We start from the raw sequence: 16,090 nt of genomic DNA, 5'->3' as shown, positions 1-16,090 counted from the left end.
TTTTTATAAACTGGATGGATCCAAGCAAAGAGGGCAACACGTTTCAAACACGTTTCAAATCCAAACCCCTTCCTCTCTAAACAGAGCTGGCGACGACTACAGCAAGGTTACAACAGGGACGCTTCAAATGCAGCTTAGGGCTGGCACCGCAAAAAACATGAGTGCAAAGCCACTGCACCAGCATCAGGGCAAGCAGGAAGGTAACAATGTCATACAAAGATAGCCAAGTGACATTAATATATCACTGTCATTTATAAACATTGAGTAGGTAAAGAAATATGAGACAACAAAATTAAAGCAATCACCAACCTGAAGGCTGGTCTTTCACCCCATTCTTGCTTCTTTCTTCCCAGTCCATCACTTCTTTGTAAATTAGTTCTTCAAAGAGAAACAGAAGTCGAGATGCTTAGGTCATTTCCCCTGCACCGAACTCTGCCTCCAGATCCCAAGAGCCACCCCAGGCCCTGGGATGTCTCAACTTCCTTTGGCTACCACATGTTACTAGGGGCTCACATTAGCAGCATACTGCAAGCATATACTACTGTGCGTGTTGCCATGGTGACTGTGCATGAGTGGGCCACTGGCATGTCAATCTGGAAAGTCTGATCAGTGCTGACCTGCACTGACTATGGCCCTTAGTTACTGTAACCTGCTTCCGCATCATAATGGAAGCTTCCAGGGTCTGCTTCTTGTTGACCATCTTAGTTCACTCACTGTGACTGGGGTTCATCTTGAAGTGCTAGTAATACCTTCCTGCTTATTTTTGGCAATTTCCTCCAGACTAGATTTTAAAATACGTAACTACATGGTTTAATATACACATTCAATTACATGTGCCATATCTGGGCTCCCCCATACCTGCTTAGACGGGATCTGTGTAAGGAATATGTGGCCTGTATACTGGGTTTGCTCCAAACGTCCACGCTATCAAGAAGTGTGAACACTTAGGGGTGTGACCAGGCCACACATCAGTGTGTGATGATGGAAGTCACACAGAAGTCCTTTGCTTCACCTGAAGGAAATTATGATGCCATACATAGTCTACTCTAACATGCTAGTGTCACAGTCGTTCTCAGCTGGGAAGTGGAAAGAGAGGACACTGCGGCTTCTGGCTTTCAAGGTCCTTCCAAAGAGGCTAGTATGAATAAGTAGTAAAAAATGTGTTCTGGAGGGTTATGGGAACATGTTGTGGTGGACTATGGGAGTGTGCTCTGTACGACTATGGGATCGTCATAAGAAAGGATCTAAACAAGCCACTCTTACCTTTCCACTCTTCAATCGCATGCTCTCTTTCTTCCAACTGGGCATCATAAATTTGAGGTGGTGGCTGAAATGATATGTCAGGTCGATAGCTCAAAACTTATGGGCCATGCTGGGAAGATAACACTACTTAGAATGTTCCGAGTCTACTCATGGATTTATTTTAATTAACATGTTCTAGATTTTTCTTGTAAGCATGATATATTTTATCAGTTTAAAAGACAATTACAGAAAGTTAACCAAAAGCAAGCTATCAGTAATAAATCTCAATAATCACATGACCTCAAAATGTTCTGCAGACATTGCACAAGTGAAGTTACAAAATTAGTAACAATAGGCAGCTCAGAGGGTCAGCTGTGTGGGAGCTGAGTGAGGTGTGGTATGTTCTTAGAAAATACTTCCAGTTCACATTCTTCATGACAGAACACCCATGCACAGGCCACAAGCTCATGAATGGAACAGTCCATAACTTGGCTGTTCATAAATCTGATTCTTTTGATATAACATAATGTTACAATGGCAGTTAAATCTAAACCCAGGACACAACAGTGTTCCACCACTGCCATGAAGTAAACTCCCCACGGTGTATTTCCCTCATAGCTAAGGATCATCACACGAGGGATGCTATGAAGAAACAAGCCCAGATGCGGCGGGGAGATGTGAGCTGATGTGTCTCTTGGGAAGGCTGCTTAGGCTCTCTGACTTGAGGGACTGAATAAGATGTAAACAAAGCTCATAGCCCAGTGCCAGGCATGAAGCAGGTGCCTCATAAATTATTATTACACATCAGCCTTATCAATATAAGGTCAGCATACACCACAGTACACTCCTGAGCATTCTGTAGCTACAGCCCCAGCGGCAAGTGCCACCAGGGTTACTGACCTAGGCCTTAGACAGCACTTGTTCTACTGCTTAAGTCAGGACCCTAAAACTAACAACCTGCTGTGCTCATGTAGCCATTCTGGGCCAGCGGAAAGAGGACCCAAAGACAGTGGGTCCTGGATTGTACAGTGAGCCCTCTACACGGACATTTTCCAAAGAGAACTTACCGCTTCTGCTTCAGCGGGGTCATACCAAACAGTAATATACGGGTGGCGCAAGGCTTCGTCCACAGAGATCCGCTTGTCCGGATCAATCACTAACATTTTCGATAACAGATCTCTGGCTTGACTTGCTAGGATGTAAACAAATGATGCAATTACATTGCTACCGTGGAAAAGAGGAACCACATAATAAAGAATCAAACAGAAAGTATGGAGGGCAAAGAGACATGCTGACTTCAGAAGATGTGTAAGAGGTTCAAGACCAACACAGCTTACACCTTTAAAAGCCCAATGGCCACTATTAAAACCAGGCTTTTAGCATGTGAGGTGAGGGTACTAGGTAGCCTCAGACCAGTACCCAGATGACCTGAAGCTATGAAGCCACAGCACAGCGGGCAGCAAGCACCTCTCTGAAGACTGTGCTGCCAGGAGTGTGGACATCATGTAGCAGGAGCATTGTTCTTTGGGTCACATTAGAACAAGTTTAAAACCTTCAGAGTAACACACACAGTCCCAGAGTATAGTTTCACAGGCACCACTGCTTTGCCTAGCTGTATACAGTGTTTTTGTTTTTAATCTAGAGGTTAGTAAGAAAAAAAACCAAGAAGCTAATTAACTTTAATTCAGAATGCTCAGTAAGGTCCCAGCAATGAAAAATTCACAACATATACAGCCAAGGAAAAGTCGGGGCTTTTGTGACCAAGGTGCCGCTCACCCTGGCATAGAGGACAGCAAAGCTATTGTTTTTCCTCAGGTGTCCACATTCTAGGAAGGACACAGAAGGGCAACGAGGGCCTTTTCCACTGGACCACACTTAATAGTTTCTGTCTAGAATCCTTACTGAAATGTTCTTTATATTTGAAATGGTTTTGAATTAGGATTGGTGACATTACAATATGGGTCTTGTGTGTGTGTGTGTGTGTGTGTGTGTGTGTGTGTGTGCGTGCATGAACATGTGTGGTATATGCATATGAATGTTTGAGTGTGGGTAAGATGTACTCTGAGGCTAGAGGGGGAGTTGGTGGTCTTGTTCTCCTCCTCATTCCTTTATGACAGAGTTCCTCACTGAACTGGAAGCTCCCAGTTCCCCTACTGGCTGGTCAGCAAGCTTCCAGGATCCACTGGTCTCAGCCCCAGAGGGTGGGTTACGGGCACAGGCAGCCATGCTTGTGCCTTCTGAGTGATGCTGGTGATGAAAACTCAAGTTCTCACCCTTATAGGGCAAGTGTGTCTGCCCGAGGCACTTTCCCACCCTATAACCTAAGGGTTTGCAGACTGATCTGAATCTTTGGCTGCACTGTTGTAGCAAGGTCAAGACTCTCGGCCTTTAAAGTTTTCCTCCTGTGGTGCCTTTGAACATCAGACTGTAAGAGCCTCTATTTCAGGGTTTCTAGCACTTCACCTCTTAACATACATGGGCTTTAGGGTTCAGGTGTTAGAGAAACAAGTGCAGGATACAAGAATGCCTTACTTTTTATTTTGTCTCGTTCGGATTCTGACGGAAATATCCAATCTGGAAAGAGCTCTTCAAATTTGATTCCAGGGTACTTTGGTCTGTTTTCCACATAATTCCTTACAGTTGGCTGAAGTTTCTTCATGAACTCTGCGGATGGTGTTCCTAGCTGTTCAATAACTTTATTCCATTGATCAATATCTAAGGATTCTCTTGAGGAAAACACAGCTACAATGCGCTTCAGAGTCGTAATACATACAATACTCTCATGCAAAGAAAAACTGTTTATGCCTATGAACAAGAAAGTAACTAGGCTACCCTAGAGGATCAGCAAAAACATTTTGAGACAATACTTAAATAAGGTTTGGGTTTCTAAATCACTTAATAAAAGCTCTTATACTCTGCATCTTTAAAAAGTATGGTCATGGTTCATTAAATCAACATAATCTGTTTTCCTATTATAATTCAAAATAAAATTATGACAAAAATGATTCAACCTATGAGATAAATGATTAAACACAAAATAAATAAATATCACATAAACAAACTGAAATCAATGTTCATACTAAAGCTACCTTAGATGTACAGGTCTCTAAATGAGAGAAGAACTTTCGAGATCAATCTGACTTCTCTCCCAGCTGGGCATCGAACCTGTGAGACAGGCTGACCAAGGGAAGTCTGGAGAGGGGAGGGGAGGGGAGGGGCCTGGGTTCTGGCCTATCCCACAGACCACACTCCCTCCTGAAACTGCCTTTGACAATGATGCTTTCAGAGGCCATTCTGTTTCTCTTGGCACCAGCCCATCCCTTCAGCATCTAGTAATGTGTTCTTTCTTCCTTTAGAAGTATATGACCTGGGGTTCACTGTCAGCGTGTACTACCCAGTCAAGGTGCTGGAGTCAGTCCTCCTCAGAGCAGCCTCCTTACCTAGCTATCAGGGTGCGTGTTACACTTAGGATGACTGGGACAGTATCTGTGGAAAGTGACAGTGAAGCTGCAAACAGGTACACGAGACAATGCAAGCTATGAAATCACATTAAGCAGGAGCTTGGAATGTCACGGGCTTTCTCAGAATATGCATTTATACCACTGGGAAAGCACCTGGGGCAGCCACACAAACTCAGTTCTTTCAGAGTGCTAATTTGGAAGACCTGCTCAGGAAATGGGTTCAGAGTCAAATCCTGAGCAAATCCTCCTCCTTCTCTTCTCCTTCACTCACTTTGCCAAATCAGAATGATGCACACATTTTATCTAAGAGCTTAGCCAAAATAGGACACCTGGCTCACATGCATCCTTCTTATACTTTAACACCTCTCCCTCATGCTCGTTGCTCACTGTGAAGACTAATCATAAAAGTGCTGTGCTGCCCCGCCCCCTCATCTCATGCTGCTTACCACTGGGAACCATCTGGGCTGCTGGCTAAAAGCCAAGCCCACCTACCTCACCCTCTCACCTACTGAAGGGCAATGGTCTCTTCTTGTTTCTTGCTGTTCCAACCCCAACATGATCCTACCGGAACCTTCTGTTGTCACTCAAGCATGATGCTCTTCCCTGATAACAGCAAGCACTTTCCTTTGACATTCCCAGCCCCTGCTTTCTGAAACCTGCATCTCTAATTCTTAGCCCCTTGTTCTCTCTGGAACACTCTCATCAGACCTCCCTCCTCAGTCGTCTTGAGAACTGTTTCCATTAAGGCTGCCAGCGGCACCCACTAAACCCAGTGGTTAACTCCAAGTCCTTCCTCCTTTCCCTTGGTCTTAAGCCTTTGCTCATCTCTTCAGTGCTTAGTACCAGCTCAAGGTCTTAGTGCGATCAACAGACCAATGATTTCCACATTTTTATTATTCCAAACCTTTGCTTTGACTCTCACACTTCAGAGACACTGCAAATCCAAAGCTGTTGGAAGGTTAGGCTCTGAGCAGATGCAGACTCCAGGCCCAACCCTCCCATCAGACCAACTGGCCTGCCATGAGCCTCTGCCATCTCTTTCTAGGTGTCTCACAGCTTCTGCTGTGTCTCCTACTTCTACTGTCCCAGAAAATCTCCCCTCAAGTCATCTTGGCAGTGAGCCTTTTACCCCATCACTTGGATGAGGTATCTAGAAATAAATGGGCAGGTCTTCCATATATATGTCTGGCTTAGTGCTACAGCGTTATTTTGATAGAAGACAGAGAGTGGCATGGAGTGCAGGTGGGGCTTACCTGAGAAAGCATGGTGGGCCTTCTGGGTGGGTAGAGCACAGGTTACATTTTTTAAAAAATAGGAAGTGGGGTTGGGAATTTAGCTCGGTGGTAGAGCACTTGCCTAGCAAGCGCAAGGCCCTGGGTTCGGTCCCCAGCTCCGAAAAAAAAGAAAAAAGGAAAAAAAAAAAAAATAGGAAGCATAGCCCAGAGAGATCTGAGTTTCTCTGGAACGCACAGCTGCCATGGGCGCTGTCTGAGCTTAGGCTTCTGGTAGGCTGGCTCAAGTGTTTTCTTTCTCACGAGCCACAGTGAGGACAGCACTTACTTTTCTACCAACATTGTAGGCAAACCTCTTGAGAACCTCAACTTGGTTTCTGGAGCTTTTCTATAAATCGCCAACTTTTTGATCTAATCTTTGAAAATGTAAGTAAAACTTCTTTAGAAAAGGACGTTAACTTCCATGTGACTTTAAAGCCCTTTGTGACCTTATATATAAGACATCAACTATTGCTACTGTAACATGTTAATATATAAAGTATTTTAAATTCTAATTTAAAATTATGAAAGTGTATGCAAAAGTACATACATTTTTCATTTATTTTTACTTTTTGGAAATATTATTAATAAATCAAAAAATGTAAACAAGAAATGTTACAAAATTATTCTTAACTGACATTACAGCCTATCATCTTGACCACTCGTGACAAGTCCACATAGTGTTTCTAAGTCTCTGGCTGCAGAACGCCTCAACTTTCCCTTTATTTAAGGGAATAAAGCCTTCCTTATTTATAACTTAGTACAAGTAACTCCAAGGTCATAAAGTTATAGAAAAAAAGACAGAGAAATCATGAGAGCAAAATAAAATGCTCTATTTAACTTTGCATACTTTATAACTTAAGAAGGAAATGTGAAAGAATGAGTAGAATAGAATATATTCATTCTAAGCTCATACTGTAAGGAATCCATATTTTAAGAAAGTTGTTTTCATGAAATTATAAACATTAAAGCATTTTTTGTGAAGTACATACATTCCAAACCCTGACCACAGAGCCTGGTCTCTCTTGAAGCATGGGTTTGCTACCAGACAAAGGACACTGTAAGCCTTCATGACAAAAACAAAATCAAAGACCAATGAGAATATAAGGGGTTAGAACACAAAAGGAGAGCATGAAGAAGCGTGTTAGCATGAAGAAGCGTGTTAAAGACTGAAGAACGCACAAGGGGATGCAGCTAGCGCCCTACACTGTCTGCTCCCTTTACAAAACCTCCCTGCTGATGTGGACTTGTTGACCACCGGATGAGTCATCTTTAGTGTTTAAATTTACCTTCCCCAGTGTGTCACAGATACCTTTCTGCCTGGCTGGAGTCTTTAGAAATGTCTATAAAATGCCAACAAAGTAACAAATGAGAGAGGGTAATATACTGCTTCTGATATAAGCTTCACTCAATCTGTTCACTTAACTGCATAGCCGGCCTCAGCTCTTACATCGTACCAATAATTACCAGAATCATATATGACTTAAATCACACATGCATGTTAGCCTATTAAGTTTAGACTGCCCCTTTCCCAGTTAATTAGCAGAATCAACTAATTTGTAAAATAGTATTTCCCCTTAAATACCAGAATATATTTAACAAAGATAATAATTTCACACATCTAGCTATTTCTGATAAAAGAGCTAATATACCTGGTTTAGATTAACAAAATTGTAACAGGTATTTGCGTGAAAGTATAAAACTGGACCACTTGGTCTGTGACACCAATTTAAAAAGAAGACCCCTGAAAACACAGTCCCCATCCCGACAGTTCCTTCTGAGTGTTCAGTAAGGAGGCGCAATCATGCTGCCCTTGGCATGGAAATCATGGCCAGGGTCAAGGTTCTGGGGAAGGATACGGTCAGTACCTTGGAATATCACACAACCTTTCACCAGCTCTCCCATGATGCAACCCACTGACCAGATATCAACTGAAAATAAAATGAAATGATAAAATTATGAAGTGTCATGAACAAAACAAAAGTGAGGAAAAGGGCTTCTAACAGTGTACTAGACACACAGACATGGAACTCAGTGGCTAGCTAAGGGTACACTTTTTACACAGTATGAATGACTGCTGACCTCTCCTTCAGCCTTCAGTTTGCAGCAATCTGTAGTTCTAGTGCCAAAGAATCCAATACTTTACAGCTTAAAAAAAGCAACAAACAAAAAAACCAGACATAGAAAGTGCTAATGAACATGAAATTCTTAGGGCCACACCCCCACCCCCACCCCAGCCTCCAGGGCCGAGTCCTGGGTCTCTCCCTGTGAAGGATACAGTCTCTTCCTGGGAACAGGACTTTATGGAGGACCATTTCTGCCATGATGCACCCGACAGACCAGATGTCCACTACCAAATATCAGGTGATTAAAAAACAGCCAGAGAGCCTTACATCTCTGTTTCTAAACCACCTCCCAGACAGGGGCAGCCCCAGCACATACTCATTGGGTGGAACTTCTATAAACTCCGGACAGCACATCTGAATGACCGTTTTTTAAATCGCTACATCAGAAAGGTGGCAGCCTATTAGTATGGGCTGGACTTCGGGTAGGGCCTGCTTGAGCCTGGCTCTGTGGTAACTGACCTCTAGTGTGGGGTTAAGCATGGGGCCTGACTAAGTCCTGTGCTTCAGACAGGAAAGGGAGCACTGACCACAGGCAGCTACTGGAGGGCACTGTGCCTCTCAGAGCAGGCAACAAATACGTACAAAAATCCATACTCAAACTCACTCCAGAAAACTTTAGCAAAGCTCCTCTGTTGTTCTTTCACAAATAGTCACATGAATTCATTAAAAGCTAAGGTTTAGACCACTTTAGTTGACACAGCTAGAATAAGTGAAGTTTTGATCTTAAAAAAAAAAAAATCAACTTTACACGGAAAAAACCACAGTACATTATTCCACTCATATTAAGATTTTTTTAAAACCAGTCAGTGTTGGCAACCAAGATAATGAGAGCACAGAAGTCCCAGTGCTGTGGACGATGTGTGCATGCCCACAAGAGAGGCACAGAGGTCCCAGTGCATGATACTCTGATCAAACAAGGAGGTTCGGCATGATGACACATGCCTTTAACTCCAGCATTTTGTAGGCAGAGGCTAGCAGAGCTCTATGGCAGTTTCAGGCCAGCCAGAGTTGGAAAAAAACAAAAAAACAAAAACAAAAAAAAACAAAAAACAAAAAACTGACGAATGAAAAGACAAAATAAGTGAGTTCTTATCTGTGGATTACAGGCATCTGTAGGTGCACAGTGCTTACACTGTGTCTCCAATGGTCCTTGAGGAAGGACCGGCCAGTGATGATGGGAATGCTACTTTACTGTTTAATGTCTGCAGTCTAACTCTACTTACCATTCTCCTTGTAGCCCATGCCCAGGATGACTTCTGGAGCCCGATAGTAGCGAGTTACCACATAGGGAGTCATCATAAAGTTGGTACAGGCTGTCCGTGCCAGGCCAAAGTCAAGGATCTTGAGAGTACAGTCTGATTTTACTACAATGTTGCTAGGCTTCAAATCCTAGAAAAAAAATTGTTCACATATTTATATGAATCACAGCATGCTAACTACACGATTTCACACCAATGACGGTTTGTGAGGTGAGCAGCTACTGAAGTGTATAGAACGGGAAGGAGGGCAGGTAGGATAGATAGCACCATGGCTTCTGAGACCCTGCCTCTACACAAGTCAGGTAGCCTCACGACCACTTGCTTCCTTGCTCAAAATCTGAAAGCCTGTAAGTCTCTCACATGACATGAGATGGCATTTGCATATAATCTACACACACAACCTCTGGGACTGCCTAACGTATATCTAGATAATTATAGTGCCTAAAATGATGCTATTGTACAGGGATAATTACACACATACACAATGTGTCTGTGTTCAGCACAGATGAAATGTTTGCTTTCCAAATACTTGAGTCCATGGATGAAGAACCCAGAGTAAGGAGGCACTTTACCACTACCAGACCTGAGCACGTAGGCAGTGGCATGGCTGCACAGGCAAGGACAGCTACAACAGCACTGCTTCTAAGAGAGACAAACGTAGTACAGATGTAGCTTTGGAAACCAGTCAACAGTGAAAGCCTTCATCTGTCGATGAGCCTTAGAGAACAGGAAAGCAGTCGAGGTCCAGACCATACCTGTCTAAAGGCTGTGGTGAGGGGAGCAGCTGTCTATTTACTGCCATCTGCTGGACAGCCAGGATAATAAAACAAAGCCCTGGCTGTCTGTCTGCACTGGCGCTCTGTGCCAGGGTCATCCCAGTGATGTCTGCCAAAGGAAAACTGAAAAGCGGTCACTGAGGTTGCTCAGCACTCCCAACACCGACGGACTCTCTCCAGTCAGCCCTCACAATACAAACAGTGTCAGCATTTAACTATCTCTGGACTTGAAGACTCACTTTCAGTGCTTTGCCTCTTCAAATCTCGAGGACCATCCAAAATACAGAAACCAAGAAACCAAGTGAAGACATGATGACAGCTGACCTGTAAAGGGTGGTGGTTATTACAAGATGGCAGCCATAGAGGTGGCCAATAGCTACACTCAAAATAGGCAAGAGCCGAAAAGCTAGGTGTGTGCACACACATGTGCCTGTGTGACCCTGATTTAATCACCACAATTGCACGTTCAAATCCCAGATCCAGAACCACTGACTGAAGAGCTGTCCTGGGAAGGAGGATGACAAGATGCCATGTGTCTACCGTCTGGATTTCCTTGCTCAAAAGTAACAAAGGTGGCTGCACAGTGGGAAAGCGGGAACAAGTGACAAGTTGAGGTGACAAGTTCTCAGTATATGCTGAGCTGGAAGAGCCTAAACATCACCACACCTCCTCCACTTGGGGGAGTTTGATGAAGGCTGAGTAGTAAATGGAGTCTGATCCAAACCCCCTAGGTTAGGGTGAAGATGGAGATTTAACACAGACCTGGGAAACCTACAAGAGACTATCTCCATCTACTGCACACACCTGTGAATGGATTCCCACCCTCCCCCACAACCCCAACTGAAGTCCATACTGCTCTGTTTACCATCTACACCAGAGCAGCAGCAACTGCAATCGGATTTGGTACCGGCACAGCTGTGAGAAGCTGTCACATGTTTATGAGGATGTAAATCACAACACCGACCAAATAGCCATATTGTAACTAAAGTGGGAGGGTAGGGGAAGAGAGTCACAGGGATGAGGGCTGGGTTTGTGACAAGGAATAAGTCAGGGGTCAATGAGATCTAAACATACTGCTCTGAGATACAGAAAGGAGTGCTAGAGTAACTCATTGAAAGAACTGAAAGTCGGGCTGGTGACATAGCCCAGTGGTGGAGTGCTTACCTAGTATGCACTAGTTTTATCCCTGTCACACATAAAAAAAGCAAAACCAAAAACCAAAACAAACAACAAGAACAACGAAACTAAATTCAAAGTTTGTTTCTACAGGGAGACAGAAATAAGAGCAAGAAGAGGGAACACAGCTTTCATAAACATTAGTGCAATTATTGATCCTTGATGAATACCAATACAAATCGACCGTTTGCTTAGCAAGTTCCATGGTTCTGTGGACAGGATTCCCACCCGGAAACTGTTCAGGACAGACACTCAGCAGGCAGGTGGCCGACTGGCACAGGTGAACACAGGAGCATCTGTGCAAAGCTGGAAGGAGGCACAGCAGACTGCTACTGTGGGCGTCCCCAGGTGGCTGCAGGGCTGAGGGAGGCTTTCATTTTTCCCAATTTTGTGAATTATATAAAGTAAAAGTGGTAAGAGCAAGGGGTAAAACTTTACCTTTTGTCCTGTTTCACTCTCAAACTTTTGAATAATTAAAATTTTTGTTTATTGTGAAACCATTTTGTTTCTTTGAGATAGAGTCTTGCTATATGGCTCAAGCCGTCCTTGAAATTATGACCCTTCTCACCCTGTATTCCCCATTACAGGTGTGACAAGTCACCGTAACAGCAAAGTTGAAGGTATGTACCTCTATGTGAGAGGCAGAGGCTAACTTGGGCTCCTCACTCAGAGGCCTGTCACCCAGTTTGATGTACCTGTGGGTTGTTGGAACATCTCCTCAATGATAACGCTCATACCTTTCCCAAGTAGACACAGATGTGAGTGTGTGAGTAGGAGTGTGCAAGGGATCCAGAAGGAACTGGTAAGATGTGGTTCTAGTCAGGGAGCAAGGTGGACACACAACATTTTCTCAGACCACCGTGAATTCTAAACACTGTGCTAAGCAAAACATATACTACTTTGGGTTCTATCTCACCAGCTTGTAGGCAGGAGTGTTGTTCCTAGGCTAAAGGACCAAACATTCCACCAAAGGCAAGTATATGCCATAGTCTCATGAAGTTTCCAGAAACTAGGGGACATTCTCCTGCCCTCACCTCTAGCTCCAAATAAAGGAAAACATTTCCTCCTCAAAAATGAATACAGCTTGTAAATCTGGAAAATTATCATAAAGCATACATTTCATTAAAACGTGTATTATAGGGCCAATGACCACAGCTCAGTGGTAAAGCCCTGCCTCATGTGAACAGCATCCTAGTTTCTGTTCTCTGCACCACACAAAAAGCAATATATTTAGGAGACAATAAGAGGTGGCAGTGGCACATGCCTTTCGTCCTAGCACTTGGGAGGCAAAGGCAGGTGGATTTCTGAGTTCAAGACCAGCCTGGTCTACAGAGTGAGTTCCAGGACAGTCAGAGCTACACAGAGAAACCCTGTCTCAAATGAACAAGTAAAAGAAAGAAAGGAAGGAAGGGAGGGAGGGAGGGAGGGAGGGAGGAAGGAAGGAAGGAAGGAAGGACGGACGGACAACTAAGAATGCCTTCGGGAAGAGGGGGTGAGGTGGAGAGGTGGCTCAGAAGTTAGGGCTGATCTTCCAGAGGACCTTGTTCCAGCTCCCAATACTCACATGGTGGCTTACAACCACCTGGAACTCTAGTTCCAGGGGACCTGATGCCTTTTCCTGGCCTCCATTCACATATGTGGTACACATACATAAATGCAGACAGAACACCCATACATAAAATAAAGACACTTTTAAAAGGCCTAAGCATCCTATTGTTGACGGACAATGCAGTATCTTAAGGAGCTTCAGCTATAGGAGGTCTGGGGACGTTAGAAACAGAATGGCTCATTAGGGGAGTCTTAGTTACTAATTAAAAGTGAACTTTGCCATCAGAAGGTCTGTTACGTGTAACGACCACTTGGTGGCAGCAAAGGCTACACTCTGAAAAACAACTTGGTTATGGGGTTGCACACTGGAATGGACTGTGGAAAGCCGGCACAGGCCTTTGGACACAGTTGGGAGGGTCAGATCTTAGTTGTTCGAGGATGGGAATGGGGTACACCCTGTGAAGCTTTGGTTCGGTGGCTTGTGCTAGACCCAACCTTTCTTGGCACCTAACTGATCAGAAAGAATCCTGCCAAGTGTCCTGTATCAACAGGCTTCACTATATTTCACAGTATTCTTCCCTGCAGAAGGGAACTTCTCACTGTTGAAGCAAAACTGAAGACAATCCAGGCAAAATCAGCAAGGAAGCAGTCAGAGAAAGCTGTAATGTTCCCAGGGAAATCTGCTTTTTGTCTCATGTAACATGTTGAGTATTTTTTAAAGTTATATTTAGTAATATATATATGTGTGTGTGTGTGTGTGTGTGTGTGTGTGTGTGTGTGTGTGTGTGTAGCAATGTGTGGGTGTGGGGCACCTTTGGAGGCCAGCAGTGGGTGTCAGATCCTCTGGAGTGGGCAGTTGTTAACTGTCTGACCTGGGTTCTGAGAACCAAGCTCAGGGCCTCTGGAAGAGCAGCAACTCCTCTTAGCCTCTGAATTCTTCCAGCAGTGGGTATTTAAAACTCTGTCATGATGCTCTGTTTATACAGTGGTACAGATTTTTAAAACCTGAAAACCTATGAAACCAGGCCAGAACGTCAATCACATTATCTCTCCCTAGTCTTTGCATTTCAAGTCTGACAGTGACAACACCACTGCTCCTTGACCATTGGTTTTCTCTTGTCTCCAATCCAATTTCCTTGCTCATGAAAAAGGGAGTTTCAAGAATATTAACAATGGTTTGATTTGGGGGTCATTGGTATTTTGGTGTTCTTGTCTATTTTTTTCTATTTTTCTCTAAGTTTTAAGTTACTGCAAAGTGGCTAGGCAGTGGTGGTCCACACCTTTAATCCCAGCACTCAGGCGGCATAAGCAGGACGATCACTCAGTTTGAGGCCAGCCTGGTCTATAGAGTGAGTTCCAGGACAGCCAGGGCCACACAGAAAGGAGAAAAAAGTTACCACAAACTGAAAAACTAAACCAGAAAACCAAGATTGTTCTGCAGTAGGGTAGCCCCTACCCTCTGTGGTTGAAGTGCATGGGGCTTGGGCAAAACAGTTGATCTGAACAGAGTTTTATACACAGTTTGACTCCACAGCTTAACCTGGATTCTCAAAGTACCAAACAAAAACAAAAACAAAAAAACAAAAAAGAAAAATACATTCTTGGGGCTGGGGAGATGGATCAGTGAGCAGGCACAAGCAGTAGGATCTGAGTTCAAACCTTCAGTGCCATGTGAAAAGCTAAGTTACACATGCAACTGAAAACCAGGGCCATGGATTTTGGAGGGGTGGAAGCAGGAGAATCACTAGGGCTTGCTGGCCACCAGCCTCCCTCCAGGTTCAAGCTCCTGTCTCAAGGAAATAGGGCTAAAAGTGAACACCTGGGCTCCTCCTCTGGCCTTTAAACACACATGAATAAGTGTGCACTCACACATGCGCACATACACCACATAACACTCATACTCTCTCACCCATAAAAATATTAAGTTCTTTTGTAACTAGATGATGGTGACCAGATGATGGTTATTTTTAGAATAAGTTACTATGTGATTACTTACCCTATGAATTATGCCAGCTGAATGCAGGTGCTTAATGCCACAAAGCATCTGGTAGAGGAGGTATGACATTCTTTCATGGTCCAGCTCCATATGAATAACCTGACATAAGTTAGCGTCCATTAACTCCATAACCAAGTACCTGAGTAGTTGAGAGAGACCAGCCACTCTCATTACTGTTATTTTTAAACATCCCTTCATGATTCTTAGGTCACAATTGTTATGAAACAGTACTAATGGGATATAAACATTGCATGCCTAAAGGAAAAGCACTTTTAATAAAGTAGCTTGAAAAGAATCAAATATTTAATAGGACTCTGTAAAAATTTCCCAAGAACATACAAACAACTAACTTACCCAATGCCTTTCTGTCTCTCACATTATAAACATTTTTTTTTTTACCATGGAAACAATCTCATACAAACTTTCCTTTTTTATCTGTGTCTGTCTATCTGTCTGTCTATCCGTCCACTGACCTCCCTATCTATCATTTGTTAGATCATCCTTTCAACATGTATCCCATGCTGCTGTGGACACTTGATCTCTAGCATCCATGACTCTGGCAGGGCTGCCGATGAGGGTTTGCAAAGCAGGTAATGGGAACTCTGAACTCTCTGCTCAGGTTCGTTATCTATCTGAACTTTTTTTTGTTCTTTTTTTTTTTCTTTTTTTTTTTTAAAGATTTATTTATTTATATATGTGAGTACACTGTCACTGTCTTCAGACACACCAGAAGAGGACATCAGATCTCATTACAGATGGTTGTGAGCCACCATGTGGTCGCTGGGATTTGAACTCAGGACCTCTGGTAGAGCAGTCAGTGCTGTTAACCACTGAGCCATCTCTCCAGCCCGTTCTTTTTCTTTTTTTTCAGAGAGGGTTTCTCTGTGTAACCCTGGCTGCCCTGGAATTCTCTGTAGACCAAGTTGGCCACAAACTCTGAGATCCCTCTCCCTGCCTCCTGAGTGCTGAGAGTAAAGGTGTGTGCCACCATCACCTAGGTGAAACTTGTCCTTTAAGGATAAACATACAACTTTCAAGCTCATGGTCCATCAACCAGCACATGGTTTTTGCTTGCGGTGACAACATAGCTCCCTCACCCCAACCCCACAGCCCACAGAGGCGCTTACACATCATCTCTACCTCTCCTCCACTGTTCGTCATGACATTCTGACTTGGCCTATGCTATTCTCTGCCCAAACTGATGACTTCCACATTTGCAGAGACCCAAAGGCCAC

General features: G+C 43.7%; 1 protein-coding gene across 8 annotated transcripts in view; it reads right to left on the bottom strand.

Annotated features, from left to right (window-relative positions):
* Positions 1-16,090, bottom strand: part of Mapk9 (mitogen-activated protein kinase 9) — a 41,223-nt gene that overhangs the window by 3,748 nt on the left and 21,385 nt on the right. For 3 of the 8 annotated variants that reach the window (XM_063269678.1, NM_001270544.1, XM_039086658.2), the window contains exons 5-11: positions 14,856-14,994; positions 9,324-9,489; positions 8,253-8,324; positions 3,775-3,957; positions 2,310-2,434; positions 1,264-1,327; positions 310-378 (exon numbers count right to left, since the gene is read on the bottom strand). In XM_063269678.1, the coding sequence (XP_063125748.1) occupies positions 310-378; positions 1,264-1,327; positions 2,310-2,434; positions 3,775-3,957; positions 8,253-8,324; positions 9,324-9,489; positions 14,856-14,994 (818 nt within the window). The other 5 variants (NM_001270545.1, NM_017322.2, XM_006246318.5 and 2 more) reach the window with 3 other exon arrangements.

This window comes from Rattus norvegicus, chromosome 10 (assembly GCF_036323735.1).
Source record: "Rattus norvegicus strain BN/NHsdMcwi chromosome 10, GRCr8, whole genome shotgun sequence".
NCBI classification, from domain to species: domain Eukaryota; kingdom Metazoa; phylum Chordata; class Mammalia; order Rodentia; family Muridae; genus Rattus; species Rattus norvegicus.
Note: the sequence above shows the minus strand (reverse complement) of the source record. Positions and strands in the feature narration are given on the sequence as shown.